Below are 27069 nucleotides of genomic sequence, written 5' to 3'. Positions count from 1 at the left end.
CACACACACACATTTGACGCTAGGTATGATGCATCATTTAGAGAGTAGGAAACGGGACCCGACGAGCGTTGGTGTATACTACAGTTAAACGAATACACACATCAATCGATTGATGTAGGATTGAGGCACGCTTGTAGTATACCATCCCCATTGTTCTGTAGCTCATCCCAAACTTCGATTTTTTTCTATTTATTTATTTTTATCATTATTATTATTATTATTCAAAATCTTTCGACAGATCGCCCCTATACTGAGTCGCTGGTATGTTGGAACTTGATTCACTACATTCACTCAATTTACTGGTTAGGTTACTTCACCAACGAACAAGAGAACTTGCGTCACAAATTCTACACTCGGCACCTGCATCCATCATGCGGGTGAATCACCGTGCATGACTCGTGATCGACAACTGTTGCCCATCCGGATGAGAGCCACTTCAGTAAGCCGCGCGCGTGTGTTGTGTCTCGTTGTGTCTATGCTTATGGGGCCCCGTCTATCTCCATTTATCAAATCGTGCTCTAGAAGGAAGGGAACATTTTCTACTAGAATTGCGGATAATGTATAAATCCTTTTTTTCTTTCTTTTTTTCTTTTCAAAAAATTCAACATTTTTGAAATACTATCTACTACCACAATTGTTCAAAATTGGTCGAATTATATTGTACAAGGTCTTCGATTTGGTGTGCAACAATACATATATATATATATTACAATTTTTAATTGGAAAATACAGTGAAATATAATAAGCGACATTTTTTTATCACGACGTGTTTAGGTAGGCCTATGCCATATTTTATTTTTCAGTTTTAGTTTAAATTGGTAGGACCTGGTAGACCGGGAAAGAAATTTAAATGTTTTGAGGTATGGGATTTAATTTTCACAAACTTGTTACTTAGCTATAAATTATTTTTAGATTTATGTTTTTTTCTTAAGATATTTCTTCACATTCGACCGTATATCTCCATATCCAGACATATGTTCTTTAGTTTTCAAACTCCTTATGTTAGGAGAGGGTTGCATAAGATAATAAAAATGAAGGAGGTTGCAAGAGACCATGAGGCCTACACTAGGCAGTTCCATGTCCATTACCACCTGTCGTCCCCATCCATAAAGCTGTCTCACCGTTTCTTAAAACAACTGATAGTTTCAGCACCGTATTAGTAAACCAATTATTGCCTATTTCCTTCTTAAATCTAAATTTGTTCAGTTTAAATCCACCACTTGCATAACTGCCAAGACTACTTTTTTCTAATCTAGTTGATTAAGTATAATTTTTTTTTATCACCCCCACATAAAAAATCGGTCGTAATCATCTTCATATTTTCCAGTAATAAATTTGTGTAAAAGTAACCTACGTAGAAAAAGTCTAACGTCGTCTTCTTTATTTTCTTCTTGTAATATTTTTTTTTCTTTTAAAAGTTCGTTGTGTAGGTGTAAGAATTGTTTTAGTCAGTATTGAGATGCGAGAGAGGTTGAACTTAAGTGTTGCCACTGTGACCTATGTCAGTTCCCTCAAACGAATGAGATTTTTACCACAAAATTCCCACAAGGAAATCTGGATTTCCACATTTCTTCCACGAAAAGAAGGAATTATTATATACCCTAAAAGTTCATCGCAACATATAATTCGCTCACAAAACATCCCGTGTGAGCAAATTTCTCAGACACAAATTTGTGGAAAAATCTCCTCAAAACGGCATTAGTGGACCGTTGGAGCTCGAGAGTGATAGGTTGATGACCTTGGCCCTGACCTGTTTGCGTATCACCACTGACCTGACTCGCGATACCTCTTTCTTCCACCGGCCTATTTGGTTCGCGACGCTGCATCTATGTGCATTCCCTTCATATGTCTCAATCATCGGAAGTAAGAGAAAATGTGTTAAAAGAAAAGAAAAAATTAATGTAGCAATCCATGTGGGTTTTTCGCAATTTTTGGGTAGTTCCCAGAAATCAGTGTGGAGAGCTTCGTTCCAGCAAATTTTTTTTTATAATAAAAATAAATCACATTTCACAAACGCATCATAGGATTAACCCGTCATAGAAAAAATACAAAAAAATATGGCAATATTTTATGCAATTCTCCCAGTAATAGATAGCCAAATGTCATATGAAGCTCCATTTTCCAGAAATATTCAGAATGTTTTACCTGCAACCCCACTTAAATTCATAAATGTCGGCCTATACTATTTGTGTGTGTTCCTACCTCAGGTTTAAGTGATTTTAATATTTCTCTTCAAGTTATATATTCTTTGGCTTAATTCGAAAATTTATATTTTTCCAATGAGGTTGCTTAGGACATAGCAATGGGTATATTTAAGTAGACAAACTTTACAGGAAAAAGCCATACCAACATTCCTTTTCTTATTCCATAATTTGTTTTGAACTCTAAAATGTTTATTGTGTAGTTTATCCCAGGATATATCGCATGAGCTGTTTTTCCGTCATAAAATGGAAAATGGGTATGAAGAACACCTTGTTGGTAATTTCAATCAATTTTGGGCCAAGGGGTTTGCACTAGTACAGTATCAAAGAACTCAACATACAATACAAAACTGCCCACCTTCCCATTCTTCATTTAGCACAGTTCTCACAAACATCAATAGGTATTGTTGGCAATAGACAAAAGTAAGGCATTTAATAAAGTCCTCAGACACTACCAAAAAGGATAATTGAAACTGACAACATGAATGACAAGAAATGGGTAACAAACAGGTTGAGCGTTGGAGTTCCCCAAGGAGCACTACTTTCATTTGTACTACTTACAATGATATTCTTAAAAAAAGAAAGAAAAAAAAAAAAAAAATCCTTATATGAATCCTTGGAAGGGAAAGATTTATATAAGGAAAGATTTTTTTTTAAGAATACCACCATAAGATTCTTAAAGTGATATTCTTAAAAAGAACTCTTTCCTTATATAATTCTTCCACTTCCAAGGATTTATATAAGGAAATATTTTTTTTAAGAAGTCCACTGTAAATCTCTTCCCCATTACCAAGAGCATAACTCCAGAGCTGTGGAGAGGATCGAACAATAACAAGCCAGCACAGCAGTTAGAAAATAATTGCTAAGAACAAACTAACTCAAGCTAGAACAGTGGCTAAGACTATAGGGGCCTACCCATAGAAAACATGAGTGACATTGCTCACTCCCAGAAGAGCATGAATCAAGGAAACGTACAACAGATTAAGTTGAATGTCCAACTTCCGTTGGACAAGAGCCCTAGAATTCCATAATTCACTTTCGAAACTCACACATATCAAGAACCTAACAGTGGAAATCAATAAGAAAATAAACATACGAGGAACGGAAGCTATCACAGGTTTTAGTCAATAGGAATAAACTCTAATCACAATTAACAAGCAGCTCATGGAAACTACTTGACTATGCCTTTCATCAATAAAATAAACTACAAAGTACACAAAACAAAAAATTAAGAATAACAACAGGATATACAGAAATAACATTAATAGAACATCCACATACACACAAACCAAACTTCTTTCAATAATACAGCACATCAAATTGGAAGGCATGCATTTATATACTAGAGCCCACAAACCCACCCATCCATGAGTACCAGCATATTATTTACATCTATGCCTCCTTGAGTTCCATTTGCAACATGAACATGCAAAAACATATACACAGATTAAAAAACTCCATCAAATTCCCCCTAGACATCAACCCCCCAGAGAAACCTCTCACATGACAGCAAGAACCATACTAGCATGAAAATGTTCAGGTCACCATCCATCTTTTGAGACAGTATCAATGCAGAATAGGCCCGGCCACAGAAACAGACTACTTGAGTTGCAGTCACCACACAGAAGACACTGAACACTTCATCTGACATTGTCCTACATTAGCCATACCAACACAACACAATATCTCTTCTTTACAGAAATTGTACATCAGTCCAGTGGCTGTTGCTGGTTCCCTGTGAGTTGTGCATCTCCTGCTAGAGAGATATTGGACAATAGATTGTATGTCTGTCTGCATGTGTATACACACACACACATATATATATATATATATATATATATATATATATATATGTGTGTGTGTGTGTGTGTGTGTGTGTGATTACATATAATACTAGTGAGGAATGAACTTGAATTAAAATTGGTCTTCCTTTTCCACCTTCAATTTGGTCACAATGACCCAACATTATAATATATATATATATATATACATATATAAATTATATATAATAAATGTATATATATATATATATATATATATATATATATATGATTGCGCAATCGGTTAAGTCACTATCACTTGTTACGTGCTAGCGGAGGTTCGATTCCTTAGCATGTATGCCTCCTTGAGGTCCTCGATGATGATGGCTTAGAATTAAAGTGAATTGTGGTTGATAAATGTAAATCTGTTCACTGGGACCCATTCAGTGTTGTGCGTATATGTATATCATATATATTATATATATATATATATATATATATATATATATATATATATATATATATATATATATACATACATGGGTGTATGTATGTATACACATTGCATTTCGATGGATCCATGCAGAAGTGTTGGAAGCCCACAGAAGCAAAAATTGAGGCTATTTAGGACTAATTGCTCTGCCTTCTCCAAGTAACACACATTTTTTTCCCTTCCAACCGAAGGTATCTTGTAGGGCTATCCTCAAAAGCTCCAGAATGGAAATATGCTCCTTGACACACATATATATATATGTATATATATGTGTGTGTGTGTGTGTGTGCGTGTGTGTGGCGGACACTGGTGGAACTCCATTCCCTAGCGAAACAAGTACGGCTGAATAAAATCGCTTGGGGTTAGCCTTGAGTACGTCAGAATGGGTTTGGCGCGAAGAGCGAGGTCAACTGTAATGAATTTAGATTATATATATGTAATTGTAAGATACGCCGGAACTGTCAACGAGCCAGTCTGTACCTTTATTTTCTATCAAACTTTGCACGTTTATATTTGTGTAATTGTAAGATACATCGGAACTGTCAACGAGGCAGTGTGTACCTTTGTTTTTATCAAACTTTGCACTAAAGTATTTAATATGGTCCGCCTGACTAATATTACTTAAATGTTATCTAGAATCGTATCAAATGTAGCTATGCCTCCTCTAATCTGTGTGCGTGCACTCTCGCTCAGTTCACAGAAATGATTGTCGTTACGTGTCAGGATTCCATGTATTACGTGTGTCACAAGATCGTCAAATGTCGACCTTAACATTTGATTAAACGCATGTTTATTATAACATTAATTGCAGTCAGCATTTTTTTCGTCACTTTTTACTGTACTTTGACATACTGTTAACGTCCGACATGCGACCCGTCCATCATAATGTGGATTTAGTCCTATTCCGTGAGAATTTTTGTTATTCACTTTTTTTTTTGTATATTTCTCGTCGTGAAGGAACGTCGTAGCTTAGAATTGATAAATTTGTCAGGCACTGGATGTTGAAGTTGTCATAGATTTTTTTTCTTATAAATACATTTTCGGAACACTGTTATCCCAGGGAGGCAAAAAATCCTGACAAGGCTACAGGGAAGATATTACACGTAACTACATTTCAATAAATAATTTCAGATTTTTAAGTGTACACGTCAGATAATCATGTATGCATCGCACATTATGTTCTCGATAACTTCTTGTAATGTCGCAAAAGATTTGCAGTCTTCATAGTCGTCGTTTCTTGGAGCTGCGTCTGATGGCCTCGCTACCACGAATCTGTTGCTCGTGAAAGGCCGTGGCCTCTCAGGGCCGTTAACCTAATTTCACTGGTTTTGTACTATATACATGATTTTCATGTATGACCGTCTGCATCCTATACTTTTTCTTAGTATCCTTGGTACCGATACCTCCATAATCACCAAAATTTGAAACATGTACTAAACCACTTCTAGAAGCCTACACGAAATGGTGGAGGCTGCGCAGCGGCCATATTGGATTGGATTACCGGAACATTCCATGTGGATTAACAATTGTTTTCTTGTGTTACCACGAAGTGGGACCCTTGTGGGAACCATCCCTTGCTCTGCAGAGCTTAATACTATACTGATGTGTGTAGCTTCTATGTTACTGCCAAGAGAATCCATTCTCGGTCACGACAATCAAGTCCTTCTTTCTCGTTCCGAAACTCCGCCCATCTACGAGTGCGCATATGACGTCACTCCAACGTCATATCCCTCCACCAATAGGCGGACCCGTGTAACGCACGAACATACTTGTACCCTCCCACTGTTTAGTCGTGATTATCAAATTACAGTAGAATAATCGTATTTCAGTCATTTGTTTGTTTATAAGCATCATTAGAGTATTGTTTTATGATTAATTTATTAATGGAGTTTTATTCAATCCTTGAAAGAATTTAATTTTTTTTCGTATGTTACGAACGCATTTGATCATTGCCGTGAGCGCTTGGGTAGTTGTGGCATGCTAACGGAGCATACTTTTGTGTCATATTAGTGCAATTTGTCAGCTATAGAACAAAACAAAACGTTCAAGGATTCTGTACTTTAAACCGAAAGGTCACGAAATGACGCATATACGGAGATAACTGTATTTGGTAATGTGTAACAAGTGAAAAAGCAATGGTAATTATAACCCTGATCAGTTAATGTTGACCTAAATCACAACGCCATGAAGATAGAACTGATGACTGTTATGAAAGAAAGCATCACAGCTGAGTTCAACAAGAACTGGATGGGCTTCCTGCAAGACCCTAAGTCATGAACAGGTATAGTATACTGGAATTCGAATTTAGAGATACAGGAAGTCAAATCTGAGTGACATTTGCTTCAAGGAAAGGCAGTAACGAACATAGAGACATCAGTTGTCCAAGTTATTTGTCATTGTCCCATGTAAACAAAGATTAAACTTTGTTTTTTTACGTGCACAAACCTTCATTATTCAATTGTATGCATTTCACCTGATATTCCTCTTACTTAGATCAAATATGAGGTGCTATTATACATGAAAGTAACTAGTTTTTATGAAGTATTGAGTTGTTTACAAATGTAAATGACTCATTATGTCAGATATATTCACAGTGTTTGAGATTGGTTGGAGAAGCTATAATATTGAAGAGCTTGAGATGTTGAGAATCAAATTTAGTCAACCATGCCACTCAGATTTGTCTGGAGTTTTTGCCTCTCTTTTCATTTTGTCAAAGTGGAGTGTTTGCGGAAGCCGATTAGGATAATTAGGAAACCTTAGCAAATTTTTTGTATTCTCTGTTTCAGTGGTAAATAAAGAAGCAGGTCTTCTATGTTAATATTTCAGGAATTTCTGAAATGCATACATACAAATCAAATGGATCCGTGGACTTGTAAGACGAGTGCTCGTAGTGTGAGCTCTACACTCAGGATGTGGTTTACCCTTGACATTTCGGGAAGATTCACCTAGTTCAAGGGTACACTGTTGTTGTAAATATCTTATTATGAATGATGTAATCTCTGTTAAATTTCATTTTACCTTGTAGATGTCGCTAGCAAGATACTCTTGTGAATTAAAAGGAGGCATTAAAGGTTAAGTATGTGCAGGGATGTAGTGCATCTGAATCTCTGCTCTGGCACCTCTGCAAGTTGCCAGCTCATTTTTCTTTATTTGCTTAATAATTACATTTTTTGTATGATTTGCAAACACGAAATACTTAATCATTGTGCGACATGTGGGGCCCACTGTATATTCAAGGGATGGCAGACTTGTGTCAGGCCCTCCAGAGCTCCGACACCTATAAAATTGGCACTACACCCCTGAGTATACAAGGCTCGTATATTTGACCAGGTTGGCATCAATTCATCACAAGCTATTTCAGCCCATTTCCATTTGGGCACTACATTAAATATTTCTCCACATTGACAGAACTTTTGCCATTGGAACCCTTTCATCCACACGTGAGGTATTAGTTCTGTGATAATGTTTAATTCATTACAGTCACCATTAAAGTCTCCAAGCTTGAGCCATCACTGAAGAAGACAAGGAAACCACAACAAATGTGTTCACAGCGTAGTTGATCTGAATTCATAAATGATTGAGGGCCAAAGGTACTTGGCAGTTGCGATAGTGTGCTTTCGTGTTGATTGAAAACTAACCTCAAGTTCATGAATGGTTCCAGCTAAGTCTGAATACCTAAATTCCTATTCATGTCATATTCCTACTTGCACTATATCACCTAAGCTATTCAGTATTAACACATCTATTTGGTAAACTGTATTAACATCCTTTAGACATGTAGTCTTTCTGAATTTATTTTCATGATTTAAAGCCCTCCAATCCCTAATCAAAATATCATCTGTCAGTGTAGTTTATCTCCTTCAGCAATCTGAATTCTGTAATCATATCTCTATCAATCAATGTTGGCAGATCCAGTGTTTTTAGTTTCCTCGTATGGCTTATCTAACTGGCTGGGAGCTAGTTTGGTTGATGTCCTTTGTATTATCTTGATCTTGCTTGTATCCTTCACTTTGTAGGGACCATACCACCGACCCATAATCTGGTTTTGGACGGATCAGGGTTTCTTTGAGTTTTTTCATCCTCCCTTCATCCATATAGTGAAAATACACTTTAACATTCAATAGTAGTCCGTGTGTCTCCCATAGTCCTGCTAATATGTCTGTCAAGTGACAGATTGTCGTCTGTCAACACTCAAATCTTTCTCATCATCAGCTTTTGTAATGGATTCACTCCCCAAAGAATTATTTAAATATGGTCTTTTGTAGTTATCACCCATTTTCAATACTTTTTTTTTTTTTTTTTTTTCCATTCTTGGGTCAATGTGAAATGTGTGTGTGCATGCATACCCCAAAGTACCTTTTCCCTCATATAGGTGGTGTCAGCTTAAAGTATACATCGACCCAATGCCCCCACATCCCACCCATTAAAAAAAAAATCCTGTCATATAACTCCTTTCAGTACCATGCACAGCAAGACGACACTTCTAAAGTACAGCTTTACACTTTCCACATCATGTGACAGTTTCCCGGCAGTCGTCCATTCAAGAAATTAATGGAATGGACAAGAACATCCCTTCAGGCTGTATCATTTCCTTGTATACGTAGCCACTCCATTCACTCATATCTACTAGACTTTCTTGTCCTTGCTCAACATACATAAGACATTCCTCTTGCATCCAGTACCCCTTTCACACCATCTGTTGACCTTGTTCTTGTCTTCCCCATGTCTTTACACCATCCACTTACATTTTCCAGACCCATTTTCCCAGACCTTTCTCACTCTTTCTTGCCACATCCCCAAACCATCTTGGCATTCTTTGAAGCCTTTATATCTGCTCTTTTTCCAACCCATCTTTTCCTCCCCTCCTCATTTCATAATCCATCCACTTTTTAACTCGTCTCCAACTTATCACCGCCATCGCACATTGTATGTTTCATTACCTTTGTCCTCATTAACTTTGAGTTTTGTTGAAAATTTCTCGCATATATCTTAATAGAGAACCTTGATCATTGCACCTCCCCCCTTTTCCTACCCCCACTCACCCGCCCCCAAAAAAATGCTTTCAGCACCTATACACCTTACTGACTATACTTAACAGACAGATCCCTATGATTTATTCGTGTCCCATTCCCCCTTTTTTTTTTTTTGTAGAATTATTCATGTACTTCAGTCTCGTGAAGACATATTAAAAAGAAATCTTACCAGCCATACATTATAACTACTCCCTTCATCATGTTCTCAATATGACAACTATCTGACTCAGGTGCCTTATCAGTTTTCCTCTTTTTTTCAGTGCACTTTGTATCTTCTTTTTCTATTGTACTATCCTTTCCTAGCATATCTTACATCCACAGTGAAAGCATACCAGTCCACCTTAATGATAATTCAAAATTCTGCACCCATCTTCCCTTTATTCCCTTCATTTTCATCAAAAACTGTCCTTCAACACCCTTACCTTATCTTTACCTGACTCACCTTAATTCTTAATTCTTTACTCTTTAATTTTACCGTTATATTCTTTTCAAGGTTCTCTGACGAGCACATACCTCTCCTGATGTTGACTTTCCTCTTTCCCACTTTATCTTTGCATTTTGCTTTCACCCTTTATTCTATACTTTTTTTTTTTTTTCCAGATTTCTTTTGACATCACTGCCCTCACTTCTATATCTCATCATTTACTGTCCTGTCCCCTCATATTCTCCTTATCCCACATACTCTCTTTACATACGTCCATCATTCTTCTACTCCAGTTTCTATCTTAAACTTCACAACATCCTATACTGCTTTTGGCTTATTTAGTATTCTTTGTCTTTCTCATTCAGCTTGTTCATTTTTAAGTACCTTTAGTATTCAGGACATCACCCAGCATTAAAAGTACCTGCACAGAATTGACCTGGCTGTAGATTGATATTGCCCGAGATGCAATCATCACAAAATGTACTGAACCCAGTCGTTCACAGCCTTTCTGTTGCCCTATCCTGACATCAGCTCAATGTATTGTTAATTGACATTGGGCCAAACACGAGTCTGTTTCTGGTTAACTGGTGGTCATGAGTCTTGTGTAAGGGTGACCTTGGACAATATATTGATTGATGAGCACCTCCACTTCCCTTCTGTCTCTGCCATCACCACTTAACCTATATTCAGTTCTTCTTTCATCAGTAAATAATTTAAGAATCCATTGCTGGCTCCCCCAGAACATATCTACATCCAGAACTGTAGATTATTATTATTATTTTTTTTTTTTTGGGGGGGGGACCACTTCATGATCCATTAACATCCTCATGACTACCCTCCCATCCACTAACTCAGCCCCAAACATAATCCAATCTGTCTTCTAAGATACTTTGTTAACTGGTAGCCATGGGTTTGCTATTTGTATGAGATCTGGGACAAGGAATGAAAATAATTTACACACGCACTGATACGTCCAACACTGAAATATGCATCTGTGGTATGGTCCCCCACATAGAGTGAAGGATATAAGCAAGATAAACCATATGAGGAGAGACTAAAAGCACTGGGTCTACCAACTTTGAAAGATCGAAGAGAAAGAGCTGACATGATTAGTGTTCAGGTCACTAAAGGGGATAGATTTCATAGATAGAAGAGATCTGATTAAAGATGGGAAAGCTTTAACCCCTTCCATACGGTGACGCCTGCGTAGGCGTCATGAGGAGCAAGTGGGTACGCGAGGCTGCCATATCGGTGTCTTGATTATATTTATTGTAGTTGTACCTGCAAGACCCCCATACTCTGTAAACTGGCTTCATCATATTTTCTATGGTTATCAAAATTCATGGGTGAAAGAGAACAAGCAATACAGGGGTTACTTTATTTTTTATAATGCAAATATTATGACGCAACATCGCACATCTGATAGCTAATGCTGCCCGCGAGATTTTGGCCTGGAGTGAAGGGGTTAAGAGGTCATGGAAGTAAATTGAGAAAGACCCCATGTTGAAAAGATGTGAAGAAATACAGTTTTCCACATAGATGTATATATATGTGGAATAGCTCAGGTGATATAGCCCAAGCCCAAACAATACATGAGTTCATATCTAAATATGATAATTGGAAATAAAAAATATAGATTAAGTTGGAATGGTACATGAATTTGAATCTAGGTATATTAGAAATATAGAGAATAGGAGAGGACCCAATGAGCATTGCTCCCTTCCGTATATAGTCAGACCTCGCCTACCACAAGTGTTAAGTTCTTAGACCGATGTGCAGGACGAAATTCATGTTGGGCGAATAACAGGTCTCATGGGTGAAAATAGGTTTCCAGACACTGCCACACAACACACCCCAGCAGGCTATTCAAATCGTGCAATTGTAAATCATGGTCATGTTCTGCAAATGCTGGGATATTTTACCTATTTGTGTAAATGTGAAATTTTGTGCATGGTGAAGTCATGTTGGGAGAGGTCTGATGGTAATTCAATTAGGTAAAAACACACGCACTTTTCCATACAGATGGATAATTACTTGGAATAGTTTAGAAGACAATATAGCCTAACTGTAACAGTACATCTACCTAAATCTAAGGATTTTAATTGGAGAATAAGCCATTATAGCCCAAGTCAGAATTGTGTAAATTTGTAGCTAGATATGATAATTGGAAAGTAAGGGACAGGACCCCATGAGTGTAGCTACTTTTCTGTATACTACAATTAGGTAAATATATAGTAATCTCCCATGTATTCAGTTGTCAATAGTAAGGGTCAGATTTCCATATATACGTTGTAACTATGCTCATGGTTTCCCACAGATCTGTAAGTGTTGTGAGTTTTCACGCAGTTAAAAAATGTGTTAGCTGAAAGTGAGGGTAGTGACAGTGCTTAGAAGAGCATTTCCCAGCACATGCATTAATGATGTAAAAATATAATTAAAGTATTGAACTGCCATTATCCGAACCTCGCCAACATTCAGACTGGTCCCCACCTTTTTTCTTCAGAATTGAAAATTTACCTCTAGAACGGCAGAGTGGAGACTGGGGTCAGGGGATTGTTTTACCTCCCATGTCTGAGTACTCTACAAATCCAAATACCCTATTACTAGTTCAGATATGGGAGGAATTGTTGTATTATGAAAAAGCATATAAATATAACAAATGTACCAGTTTCGTAATGGAACCAGCCTGTAATGTAATATTTTACTTTCCAGAATACAAATGTACAAAGAGAAATATGGCATTTATAACTTTTACAGTTAATGTAAGTGTGTAAAAGCACAGCTGATTGTGTTAACTCATCAATACTATTAATGTAATATGCAGTTTAGGTATAATGGTGTTATATCATGGCTGTGTATATGCCTGTATACTATCGATACGATTAAGAAAACGCAATAAATGACAAAGAAATAAAGAAGATATGCATGCAAATGATTAAGTGGCTGTCAAGTGAATTCGTCATATATGAAAATTGTTAAATAACCTGTGTTACAGGGAGACAAAGTTTATTATTTGATATTTTACTTTACAGGCCTCAAGTCAGTGAATAAATAGAAACATGATGCAGACAGGAATTTAATTTTTAATGATGTAATGATTTAATCTTCAAGTGCATATAATCTTCAATACTGCATATATAGCAGTGTTATGAAAATGCAATGCATGTTCATGAAAAAAAAAATACAGGTACAATATTACACTGCTGTAATCAGGTATAGCTTTTAAATGCACTTGTTGTGTATAGTGTGTCTTTCTCTCTCTAATTGTAATTACATGAATTATGTGCATTTTATACCTCATGTTCCATAGAAATTTTTAAGGTGGGGCTGGTAGTCTTGGGTGGTTGTGAAAACTACCTTGTGTACGTGGATCACCTATGCCCAACTTGTGAGATATAAACTCATAGGTGGATTACGTACATACACAAAAGATCCTTTCTGTAAAGAGGTGGAATTAAAGCACACATCCACGTCAATCAACCCTTGACGGAAGAAGATAAGAAGAAACTAGAATCTGTGTGGAGTTGTGTATGTACACATGCTTAGATACACACACACACACATAAGCGCACACAAACTGTCGTATGAAGAGAGATTGTCAAAACTTGGAGTTACCAACCCAGGAATAAAGAAGAGAAAGACGAGACTTGTTGACCACCAATAGAATCATAAGAAGTATGGAAGTCCTCAATAGAGAAGACTTACTAAATTGGGATACAAGAAATACAAGGGGACATGGAAGGAAGCTCTAAAAGGACAGTTATAGAAGAGACCTGAAAAAGAACAGCTTTCCCCTCAGAGTGGTGGAGGTATGGAACAAATTGGACAAAGTGATAATGTATGCAAAAACCATACACAAATTTTAGAACAATTTAAACACTGCAAGATACAGAGACAGGACACCACAAGCATAGCTCCCCTTCCCGTAAGATACAATTAGTTAAATACAACAAGGTAAACACACATACACACATCACTAGAAAAAAATTATAGAAAATATTTGTATGTAGTTTAAACATTTTGTCGGAAACTGTGTGGAGGAAATATGTTTGTATGAAATTGGAACAATGTATTGTAGAATATATGTATTTATATACATAAAATAGTCCTTAGTGTACTTTGAGTTTTCTTGTTCCTCACAAATGAGTTTTTGATGTGACAGTATTTTGTTTTACCAGATTTTTATAAGAAAAAGCTGGTAGCCTAAAGTCAATGCATCATATGAAGTATGCATTAGAAGGAGATGATTTTTTATGATCACATAAACTCTGCTCTTCAGCAATATATATATTTTTAAGCAGTGCGTTGGAGCTGTGCACTGCTGGTGTAATTGAAAACGTGCAAATCTTGCATTTACTTAGTTGTGGGTTTGAATCCTGCACTTCTCTCCGATTCCCAGCAATGACCGTTACCTGCGCCAACAGTCCGAGCAAACAGGGCCAACGCGATGGCTTCAGCCGCAGCTACACACCGCTGGTGTAGGTTCCTGTTCTTGTAGACAAGAAATAATTGCCATCATGTGTTGCTAAAATATCTCATCCTGGTAAAGTAAGGTAAAAGAGTAGATTGGTGTATGGACTCCTGAAAATTCCATTAGGTTTAATAATAAGCAAAACATGGCAGCAACTTGTTGGTAGCTTCAGCACCTTGTTTGTTATGCACGTGTGACTTGGGAGAAGGTTGTAGCTGTCAAGCTTGCAATTGGCTTGGGGCTGAGAATTTTTTCTTAGGGTACACTAGTCCACTGTGAACGTCTTAGGAGAGAAGGTGTTACGATATGGGTTGTGTGGCCATGTAAGAACACGTGAATGAGTCGTATCCAGTTGGTGAGGTATAACAAATCTATTAAGGCTGCTGTTACCATTAATTTGATTTCCTCCAGGTGGTATTTGCAGCCTTGTAGTCCCTCCAATGAAAGTTTAGATTTTAGAAAATGTGTTTTGTGAGTACTTGTATGTTATGGGGGAGAACATAGATTATAGACTATGATTTGCCAAACAGTTTCTCACACAAAGCATTGGGTGGTAGCTGTGAGTGGTTAGTTTGTATTAAAATAAAAGTTATTGGAGAGTAGTTGTTAACGTTTCATTTCTCTTTTGCAGTCATGTTTAGATTGCAATGGACGATGGAGGCCAGAGACTACTTGACGTGATAGGGTGAGTAGCGAGTCGTGCGTCTGTCTCCCGGTAGTTTATTTATATTTTAGTTCTTCAGCTTAGTTGGTGTAGAATAGTAAGGGCTTGCTTATCATTTTTTTCCTAGTCTTTTCTGTAGCCCATTTAGAAGGGTATGGTTTAGATGTGTAATTGGCCGTGTTTAGATGTTATTCGTTTGGATGCTGTAATTGGATAATACATAAAAGAATATTATAGACAATTAAGCTTTACATATAGAGAAGAGGGATGTGGGGTTGTGGATAGCGGGGTGACACTAGTGGCATGGATGTCTTTCAGGTAAGCAGAAAGTTCTTTGTATTTTTTTTTTTTTTTTTTTTTTTTCCATGCAATATAATCATTAGGCCCACTTCATTTTTATTATATTTTTTATGTGTTTGTTTTTAATCAATGTTAATGCACTAAGCTGCTGTAAGTGTGTTTGCCTCAGTTAAGGGCAAGCCGAACTTGCATCTGAAGTCCTGAAATTTGTTGCATGCATTTTTGTAGTGCTTTTGTTATTTGACAGGTACGGGATAGTATAAAATTACTTATTCCTATGATGGTTATAATTGCAGGTAACAGTAAAAGTTCAAGTTATGAGGAAGAACAAAATGTTTGGGTCTGGAAGATGATTGTAATCATAGTGTTGTGCAGTAGTAATTTATGTTTGCTGTGTATTTTACAAGACCTGTATTTTCTGCTATAATGCTCAGGTGGGAGGGACAACAGTGGAATTTTGGATGGGTTTAGGGCAGATGTATGCTTTGACTAAGCCATTGCCCTTGCAAAGGGTAAAAAGCCTTTTGGTACATATATGTGTGTATTTCGTAAGCATGTTTTCAGTATCTTTGAATCATAGTTCATAAGCGAGCATGAATAGTTGCACTACTTTTCGTTAATAAGTGTTAAACTATTTCCGTGTTTTATATATGTAGCAATTACATGTTTATGTACAAACATATCTAGTGTTACAAGGTTATGAACAGACTCACATTTAAAAAATTTTGTTTGTTCACTCCAAACATGTTGCACAAGATTGTGGACAGGTTTTTATGCATTTCAGTTTAGTTTGTGTATTTATCATTATTGTTAACTGGGTTTTATTTATATATTTATTTTATTTACTATTCTTGATTCTTTTTTCTACAAACTCCATGTGTTTCATACTTGATGTGTACAACTGAAAAATTTTCGTGAGTTGTTGTCGTGTATTGAATCACTGTATCTTGGTTTTCTCACATAATGGGTTTGAGACTACATAACACATCCAAGCATTGTAGCTTATTGGTAAACAGCATGCACACAGTTGTTTGAAAGAATGGATGTGTTGTAGAGTATTGTTATAGATGGTATGGATGTAGTACCACTAATTTGGTGGAAGTAGATATATGAATGTATGTTTATGAAAAATTTCAGCCTTGTTTTCAAGTAATTTGCAAATGAGAATCAAGAAAATATTTTCTTGGGTAAAATGGAAGTAGTTTATGTATAATTGAGTAAAAATTTTTCCTCTTGCCTTGCAACCAGTGCTATAATTCACAACTGGTATTGAAACCACAAACATCATCAATAAACCCTTGTTGAAAGCATGCCAGTGTTGATGTAATTTCCATACCCAAAGTTTGATTGTAAGTTATAATTCAGGACCCAGTTGTGATGGTGGTAATGAGGCAAGAGTATTGAATGGAATGTAGAGGAATGCATGGGAATTTGGATGTTTATGTATCTGCTTGTACTTTGCAGCAATATAACTGAAGAAAGCAGTGTGTATATTACTCAAGGCAAATGATTGTTTAATGGAAAACAAAATGTTTTTGTGTTGAAATGGCTGGCTACATTGTAGCTTACGTATAGAAGCATTTTATTTGATTGTACTTTATTTGTTAGAATATTTTGGTACTACTAGAGCAATTTATGCATTAGAATAATACATAATCTCCTTGTTTTTACCAGTCTTTTCAGGATTTTAGGCATGATTTAATGCATCATAATGAAATTCCTTTTCTTCTTTATTTCAGAGATCCAAATGCACTTGAATCATTCCTTCTTGGTGAAACTTTCCCCAACTCGGTAAGTCCAAGTGAATTTTAGCTGAAATTCATTGAACATCAAAGGGGGAGGGGCCACTAAAACTTTGTACTCGTGCTGGGTGTTTAAATATAATTTGAATAATTAGGAAAGGAGTTTTACTCGGAAGTAATAGGTATTTGGTTTGGTATGGGTCAAGTTTTGTTAAACATTCAGATTATTCTCAGTTGGCTATAAGAAATAAATTATCATAGAGTGAAATTGTTAGGTACTGTGGGTAGGGAAGTTTATTTGTGTGTTTTAGGCATGGAGGAGGTTGTGAGGATGGATAGAGAGAGAAATGAGGGGAGTGGGAATGGAGAGCTGGCAAACAGGGCTGATTAGATAATGTTGGAATGGATTGGCCATATTAAAAGAGCAAATAAGGAAAGAATAGCAAAAAGGGTGTGGAAAGCAGCGGTGGACAGAATAAACTTGGGGGAAGAAGAAAAATTCAATGTAGGGAGGCTCTGAGCAAAAGTAGAATGAATATTGAACATGGAAGGTGGAATCCAAAGGATGGGTGCTAGTGGAGAATAGTCATCATAAATGGGTAATAAACTGACAGAGTTCAAATTTATTTATTAATTTATTTATTTATTTTTATCTTTATTATTATTTTTATATATATATATATATATATATATATTTTTTTTCTTCTTCTTCTTCTTCTTCTTCTTCTTTCTTCTCCCATAAGGGAATGAGGAGGGAGGGTTGTGTAAATAAATTTGATTTTTTAGTTGTTTCTGACTCGGCCAGTGGACAAGGATGGTCCTACCTCCATGAGGTGCTAAGATGAAAGGGCAACAAATGGGTGATGGATAGGAGTCGGGGTGGGTGCTTGTCTTGGCTGGCTACCACTATAAGCATGGAAGATGCCCTCAGTATATAGATAGATTTATGCATACATATACATGTTAAAATAAAAAATTAATAGATAAAATGTCTACCCCATCCAAGTATTGTTATATATAATTTCATAAGCTATATATATATATATTTTTTTTTCCCCTACTTCTCTATGTTTATCGTGGCCAAAGATCATGTTCATTATTTTCATAGTTTTCATTGTATCCTATTTATTACATGAATATAATACCACTAGAAGCTGGAAGGTTTCGAGTTAGTTCAAATACATCCAATTAAGTGGCATTGCATCAGCTTGATATTGTCATAAACCGAAAAAGATGGTCAAACACCATACAAGAATTTAAGAACAAACTAGATGTTGCGAGATACAGTGATGGGTCACTACGAGCCTAGCTCCCCGTCCCATATAACACAACTAGGTAAATACAAATTAGTACACCTAGGTCTCTTAATCCAGCACTCGCCAACTGCCACTTGCATGGATGTTTGGGCCCAGGACATAAAACAAGTGGCGGTTATAAAGTATTGGAGATACCTCAGTGTACTTGGATTTAATGATAGAAATTAATGTTCCTGTAAAATGTAAATGTGAAAAACAGCAATGGCTACTATGGATGTGGGGATACATTATCTCACTGGTATGAAATAAACCAAATGGAGACATTTGGTGAATAATAAGTTAAAAGATAAACTGGCATTACAGTAATCATGTAGATGTTCTACAGTAGGATATAGGATGAAATGGGGTCATTTTGATCCATAGTGGAGCAGTTGCAGAATAAGATAGTAATGAATTAATACACAAGTGAACAAGTATTGTACATATTATTTTATTATAAGGTGAACTGCATGATGCCTTGATATTAGATAGAATCTTGAAAGAGCTACCTTCTCGCCCATACACCTCTGTATTTCTCTCTCCCTCTCTAGAAATATTTCTTTTTATATATCTTTCTTCAAAATCCTCTTTGATTATCAATATGGTTTTCTCAGGGTATTCTACCAGTTCTGTGTAACTTTTTTTTTTTTTTTTTTCCTTTTCTTTTCTTCTTCTTTTCTTTCTCCTCCTCCTCCTCCTTCTCCTTCTCCTCTCCTCCTCTTCCTCCTCTTCCTCCTCCTCCAAAATTCTCTTTGATTATCCACATGATTTTCTCTTCGGATATTCTACCAATTCTAACTTCTGTCTTAATCTTTATAATCCTCTTGTGGCAATATCATTTCTGTAGCACTGGCCGTGCCCCCAAAGCATTTCATAATTTCCAAATCTATGTATCAACATACAAAGGTCTTTTTCCTCCTTATAATGGAGATAATCACAGCATGGAAGACTGCATTGTACACGATCACTCATGCCAACAACACAATGTAACTCTATAAGGGATTTGTGGGAAAACCTTGTTCCAACCATGGCGTTCCTCAGGGAGGCAGGACTGCTCGGCCAGACAGTCTAGGGAACAGCAACTTATGGTCTCTTGCAGTCTCCTTCATTCTTATGTTCTTATCAACTTTATGGATGGGGATGACAGGTGGTGATGGATACAGGGCTGCCTAGTGTAGGCCTTATGGTCTCTTGCAGTCTCCTTCATTCTTATGTTCTCTTATTCCTTCAAATCATTTATACATTTTGTCTTTCTCATTTTGTTCCCATGAGTCTTGAATGCCTTCCATCTGTAATCAAGAGATCTCTTCTGTCAGTATAGTCAATCCCCATTAGCAACCTAAAGGATTTATGGGAAAACCCAGTTTCGGCTGTAGCATTCCTTGGGGAGATGGGACTGCTCGGACAGACAGTCTAGGGAACGACAACAACAACAAAAACCTGAATACTGTGATCATATCACCTGTTCTCTTTGATCTTTCAACATCGGATAAATTGCTGTTAGTCTCTCTTCTTATGGTTTGTCTACCAGACTGGAAACCAGTTCAGTAACTGCCCTCTGTATTTACCTAATTGTAGTAGAGTGAGTCCTAGCTATACGGTACAAATGCATTCCTGAAAACCTTACTGCAAATTGAAATTACCGTATACCAAACCCAAGTTTCGACTTATGGAAGACGTACCTTCTCCCTGCTCTTTCCTCTTCAAAATATCTAATTTTACCGTAAATAGAATCAAGGGTAGTGATTACCAAATACCGTAACTGAATTCACTGGATAAAGAATTACCATATAAGGAGGACTCGCCGTATACAGGCGCTTGTTGGGTCTCGTCACCTATTCTAAAATTTTCTAACATTCTTAAACTGAAATTCGTATACAGTTCCAACTTAATCAATATCCCTTATTTCATATTATCATATTTAGATTTGAACTTTGTATTCTCTTAATTTTTCATATATCCTTCATTGCATGTATTTATCTAGCTGTATTATACGAGAAGGGGAGCTATGCTCGTATTCTCTTATTTTACATATATCCTTCATTGTGTGTGTGTGTATATGTGCACATGCTTACATTCATGTGTGTTTTTATTTTACCAAATTGTATACAGGAAAGTAGGCCTACAGGATTTTCTATTATTTACCATGTCATCCCTAGTTTTGAATTCATGGTTCTAGGTTGGGCTATATCATCTGGTAGGGTATTCCTGGAGTTGAATCTATATAAGAAACTGATCTGTGTAAAATAATTGTCCAGTGATACCTTCCCGTGTGCGATTGAATGTATTTACTTTATTGTAGGAGCAATACTTGTGGGGTCCTATGTATTGCTATCAGGTTTATCATCCTTCACTTTTAAACTTACCTAGTCGTAATATACGGGAAGGGAGGTATGCTCGTGGTGACCCGTCTTTTGTATCTTTCAGCATCAAATTTATTCTTGAAATTGTGAATAGTATTTGCACACTGTTTTTTCATCTAAGCTATTCCATATATCCAGCATTCTGTGTGGGAAGCTATTCCTTTTCCTATCTCTTCTATAATTATCCTTTTTGAGTTTCTTTTCATGGCCTCTTTTTTTTTTTTTTTTTTTTTTTTCCATTGTCATGTTTGTGTGTGTGTGTATAAGTACGTGTGTTTACCTAGTTGTAGTATACAACTGTGCTCTTGGGGTCTCATATCTCTGCCTCCACTCCTCAAACTTTGCTTTTAAATTTGTTAATGGCATTGGCTTGGATTATATCATCAACCAACTTCTTCCATAGGTCGACACTTCACTGCGGAAATCTGTACTTACCAACATCATTCACATCAGCTATATTATTCAATATTTGACCATAACTCTTGTTGGTCTTTTGTCCCGTACCAACAAGAACTATCTGTCCATGTTTTCTATACCTCTCTCTGATCTAAATATCATAAGGTCACCTCTTGCTGCTCTCCTAATGCGGTACAGTATATATATATATATATATCCAATCTTTCCTCATATATCTTGTCATTAAGACATAGGATCATTGTTGTTATTGTCCTTTCTGTTCAATTTTTCTTGTATCTCTGTTTAGGTGTGGTGACTAAACCACTGCTGTAGATTCCAATCAGGGACAAACCAGATTTTCAATTATTTTCTTCGTCATGTCCTTTTCCATGTAGTGAAGTGTGTGTGTGTATACCTAATGTATATACAAAAGGAGTAGCATTTGTGGAGTTCTGTCTTTTACACTTCAGTTTATCATACCCAGCCTTGAATTTGTTTGTATACCTTACATATGTGATAAGAAAGTAGGAATGCTTCTGCAGAAGTTATGTCTGTAATTGTATTTACCTACATGATTATAGTATACAAGAAAGAAGCAGTGTTCACAGGGTCCTGTCCCTTATTCTGCTATTATTATACCTGGCTTTATTCCAGTGTGTGTGTGTGTGCATGATTATCTTATTGTTGTATACAGGAGAAGGAATACTGCCCATGAGGTCCTGTCTCATACTCTCCAGTTGTCATTCCTGGGTACATATTCTCATATTGTTCCAAGTTAGTGGCTAGGTCCATATTTTCCAAATATCATACTTAGATTTTAATTATGCATTTGTTCCAGCTTGGGTCATATGAACTAAGCCATTTCCAAGTATTCATGTATCTGCATAAAGATATAAACATACATTTCTTTATGCATACATGTATGTATGTATGTATGTATGTATGCATAAAGAAATGTTTGTATATATCTTTTAGACTTTAGTCTTTCTCAGTTTGTTTTTCATGGCATCTTCGAACCCTCCTATCCCTAATCAAACATTCATTCCTTTGTCTCTTTTTATATAATGTATCTACCAGGCTGGGAACCAATTTGGTTATTGCCCTCCTCATTCTCCCAATATTGCTTATATCCTTCACTTTGTGTGGGCACCCTATCACTAATATGCTTTCTATTCTTGGACAAATCAGAGTTTCTATAAGTGTTTTCCTTTATCCTCATCCATACCATGAAAAGCCATTTCAATCAACTGCAGCAGTCCAAATGTCTCCCCCAAAATCCTACTGATGTTCAGGTGACAGGTTGTCGTGTCAGCACTCCCAAATCTTTCTCCTCAATTGTTTTTGTAATGGATTTGCTTTCCAAGGAACAGTTCAAATAAGTTTGTTTGTTAACATACAAGGCCCCTTCTCCTTTATAAAAGGGTAGCCAAATCAAAGATTACACCAACATCATAAACCAATGAATGAAACTCGTTCAACCACCCCTGTCCTCTCAGCACCTAAGGAATGAAAGGTTGTCCCATCCCCAGGTACACTGTATGGTGACCCACGTCTCATCCAATCAAAATATTGATTAAATGAGATCATCTCATTGGGCTCTATCATCCCTTCATCAATTTAGTCTTCCACCATTCACTCCCATGCTTTGCACTCCTCCATGCTTGATAGACATTCCACATACGTCCCTCTTGATCTAACTTAGAAAAAATTCTGCCAACTGTGTCATCATTGAATGGAATAAACTTGCAACCAAGGCTGTCTATCTGTATGCCAAGTGACTTCTTCTCCCATGTAATGGAGATAGCTAGGCAAGGCATACACCCATCACACTCCTGTCCATTACCCATGTGTTTCTCATTAATCTGAACTCCTTGCATATAAAGAGTCATCCTTTTACCCCAGGCATTGCTCAGGTCAGATGCAATGTGCCAAAACACAGCATATCCACAGCAAGGTCAGGCAAATGAATATAATGAAAATTTAATTTTTGAAATTCACTTGGGTGAGCACTTGACAAGTTAAAAATCCATCCAAATTTTATTGATTGAAAGGTCTCCTGTTGTTATGCTTTATTGTTGTGAATTGTTTTGACAATCAAAGCCCCCCTTCACTCCATCTATCTATCTCATCTGTGGTCTTCGCTCAGGCTCACTTCAATCTATTTTGCTTTTCACATTCTAATTGATAGTCTTATATATTTGTTTGAAATCCCGTATCAACTATGCACTCTTTTTCTACTTTATGTCTCTCCCAAGTTCTCTACCTCACCACCACATTTCTCATTGTATCCATTCTTGTATTTTTTACAAAGGAGGAGCATGCCGACAGGAGACCGTTTGGTCCATAACTAGGTCGAATGTGGTGGGGAAAATAATAATAATGATAAATAAATAAATAGATAAATAAAAATAATATAAATAATAAGAAATAAAATAAATAATAAACAGGTTAATAGTAAATAATAATGAGTTATCATTTCTAAAGCATTTTTTAGGTTTCTGGTTTCATTACATCCAAAGTGTTCATCATGCAGCATTGGAAGCGTATATCAGTCCATTTCCGCATGTCTTGTTTTCTGTGACCCTCATATTCTACATCAACCAGTTCAAACCAGAAGTTACTCAAAAAAGATTTTGTATTGTCGAGATTGAGTGAGAGTAGGGGATTGTGTACTGAAGTGTTCACTGTCTTCTATGGGGTGGTTGTATCTCTGGAAGTTAAATTTGTTGCCGGACCATTTCTGTGTTAGTACCTTTTTTATGACAATTGCAATTTCAGTAATAGAGTGCTGACTTGTCTTGAGTGATTTCTTTGTTGGGTTAATTTCAGGGAAAGTCCGAGGTACCGTAGGATGGGGTGATCGGGCCATCACTGAGGGGTAAATGGGCCATATAAAAGTTATTCACTTTTTTTAATTGAAATTGGTTTTAAAATATTTCACTTTTACCTACCTCCCATTTTACCAGAATTTTATTTACCAGTTGTAACATAATTTTTGATACATGAATGACTTTTATATGGCCCATTTACTCAAGTGATGGCCCAATTACCCCATCCTACAGTATTTTCGTTATCAGGTTGATGTCAGGGAAAGCTTAGTGAAGTATAGAATATTATTATTTATTTTATTTTGTTTTTTATTTATGTATTTGTTTGTATGATGCAAGTGTGTTTTTGTATGGACATGTATGGAAGCGGAAGTAAGGTGTTTAGATTTTTTAGTACTCTCTCACATATATACATGATATACCCCAAGTTTAAACAATACAGGAGTGAAAATCTAAATATGATACTTGGAAATCGAAGGTATAGGTTAAGTTGGAACTGTACCTGAATTTGAGTCTAGGTATGTTAGAAAATTAGAGAATAGTATATGGGAATTTAGAATAGTAGATGGGACCCAATGAGCGTTGCTCTTTTCCTGTATACTACAATTATGTAAATACATACATACTCTCACTCCTCTCTCTCTCTCTCTCTCTCTCTCTCTCTCTCTCTCTCTCTCTCTCTCTCTCTCTCTCTCTCTCTCTCTCTCTCTCTCTCTCTCTCTCTCTCTCTCTCTCTCTCTCCCATTCTCCCCCCTCTTTTTCTCTCTCATGAGATGTATAATGTGATATATAGATGGGATTGAGTGCACATAGGCATAGGAATTTTTGTTTCTGAGTGGAGGTGTTGTGATACTTGTGGTATGCACATGTCCTTCACCCCACACATCATGGGCTTAACCAGTGGAAATCAACAAGAAAAAGTAGTGACCAGTAGCAAGTGAAGGTTTTGGTAAGCAGAAACTATTCACTTTGCAAATGGCTCTTAAGAACAACACTCCACTACACCTCCACAGCATGGTTATCTACAATAAAAGAAGATACAAAGTATTAAGAATAGTAACTCAATGTATGAAAATCACCATATCTAAGAAGTTAAAAGATGATTAGTGAATTAAGGAGATGTGATATTATAAATGATAGATTATAAGATATTGTATGCAAAGGTAATATTTTCTCAAGATCAGTAGAAAGGAAAAAAATGATAATGTCTTAAGGTTCCATCATCTTTAATGAAGTCTAGGTCTCCTTTCCATGATCCTCTCACTTCTCCACACTTTCCCCCTCTTTCATTTCTTGCATTTTATCCCCTCTGCTTCTTTTCTTCATCATCAATTGTCTCTCCCTACTGTTTGGTTTATCCCTCTTCCTCTTTTTGCTCCCCCTTTCTTTCAGGTCACCACAGTATATCCTCAAGATTTCCTTTGTTCGTCCCATCTTTGTTGTACAGCATCAGATGTGTATTGCCCTCTGGTTTCCTCTTTTCCCCTTCTCTCCCCTTCTCTCCCTTACCCTCTCGTATTTCTCCCCTCTTGCCCTCTCCCAGATGGATGGCTGACAGCCTCACAAATATTTCTTGGCACCTCCAGCATCAACTTTTGACCAGGAAAATTGATGCCATGTGTGTGGAATTAACTGCCAAACTGATTGGCAATATATTCACTTACTGTTGTACCTTTCCCTCTTATTGTACAAGTAGCCTTTCCTGAATGCAGTGGATTCAACCAACTGTGGTACATTTGGTGCAGAATAGTGCAAGTTTGTACTGCTTAACCTACTTGGGTACTTTAGGAGAGAGGCCAAACGCAGAGTATGGGATCTAATGTATTTAACGTTTCACCCAGCAGGGCTTCTGAAGAAGCCCTGCTAGGTGAAACATTAAATACATTGGATCCCATACTCTGCGTTTGGCCTCTCTCCTACAGTACTGTTGCAGTCGTTGCTGCTGTTACTTACTTGAGTACTTTCTTATCTAATGTGCTATGGTCAATATATAATTACTGTATTTGAGAAGAGATATGTACACAAACAATAACTTCATTATTCCCCGGTACTAATAAAATGACCAATGATGGTGGGGGCAGATGGTGAGAGAGAAGTCTGTAATTACAGTCTGCACATACCAGTAGTCACCTCAAACAACATACATACATACAGCAAAGGCTTTTTCCCCCTACACGGGGGGTAGCCAAGGAAAAGGGTAAAAAGATGACTTGAACATCTATATACCAAGAGCTTTTTCCCCCTTGCAAGGGGGGTAGCCAAGTCAAAGGAATGTACCTTCTCCCACCCATTTCACTCCAATCCACCACCCTCTCCCCCCTCTCATCTTAGCACCTCATGGATGACTGGTCATCTCTGTATCTCGCCCACTGTCCTGGCTCAAAAGTAATGTAGCAAGACAGTGCATCCACAGCAAGGCCACTTCGTTTAATCGGCAACCCACCCCCCTCTGTCCCCTCATGCAGAAAAAGAAAAAACTGCGAGAAATCCCTTTGGTCAGCGTCAAAATATCATTCACACATAAACAAACCCCCATCCCCTGCCCCTCCCCCTCCCCCTTCCTCTCCCTTCCATGCATAACAGTATCGTCCATAGACAGCCACTCTCCACTTATCCCTATCTCCTGCCCTCTCCCTTCCTTGCTCAACAGACATTCTCCTCTTTCTCAATGCCCCCTACACCCCATCCATTCATCTCATCCTCAGTTGTCCCCCCCAAATTCACTCCCTCCACCTCTGCATTCCACATGTTATTAATCTTTCTTCACTTGTTCTTTTCACGTGTCCAAACCATCCCTAAACATAATCTGCCCTTGCTTCACCTAATAGGGGAGTTACAACACACATCCATGCAACTAAAAAAAATTTAGAATAGATAGTTGTGGATCTAAAATACCTGATTTCAGTAAAGTTTGGTTCATAGGACCGCATCAGGAGTTTCAGCTTACAGACTGGGAGGTAAAATTAAACAAAAGACCTGTAGGTCAGATATGGGAAATATTTCAAAATATACAAAAACAAATGATAAGTACTTAATCCCATTTAAGGACAGATGTCCCCCAAATCAGGCTCATCCAAAATGGCTTGACAAAGAAACTGA

At 37.0% G+C, this 27069-nt stretch overlaps 1 protein-coding gene across 4 annotated transcripts in view; it reads left to right on the top strand.

The window, feature by feature from the left end:
- LOC143037605 (uncharacterized) overlaps positions 1-27069 on the top strand; it is a 152589-nt gene that overhangs the window by 91373 nt on the left and 34147 nt on the right. Inside the window, exons 1-3 of one of the 4 annotated variants that reach the window (XM_076206083.1) lie at positions 6275-6735; positions 15014-15067; positions 17086-17137. In XM_076206083.1, coding sequence (XP_076062198.1) covers positions 15030-15067; positions 17086-17137 — 90 coding nt within the window. In that variant the 5' untranslated portion in view covers positions 6275-6735; positions 15014-15029. Of the gene's footprint in view, positions 1-6274; positions 6736-15013; positions 15068-17085; positions 17138-27069 lie in introns of those variants that run through there. The other 3 variants (XM_076206084.1, XM_076206086.1, XM_076206085.1) reach the window with 3 other exon arrangements.

Source organism: Oratosquilla oratoria, chromosome 22, assembly GCF_046742065.1.
Source record: "Oratosquilla oratoria isolate Oo_2021 chromosome 22, ASM4674206v1, whole genome shotgun sequence".
NCBI lineage: Eukaryota > Metazoa > Arthropoda > Malacostraca > Stomatopoda > Squillidae > Oratosquilla > Oratosquilla oratoria.
This window is presented reverse-complemented; position numbering and strand designations above follow the sequence as displayed.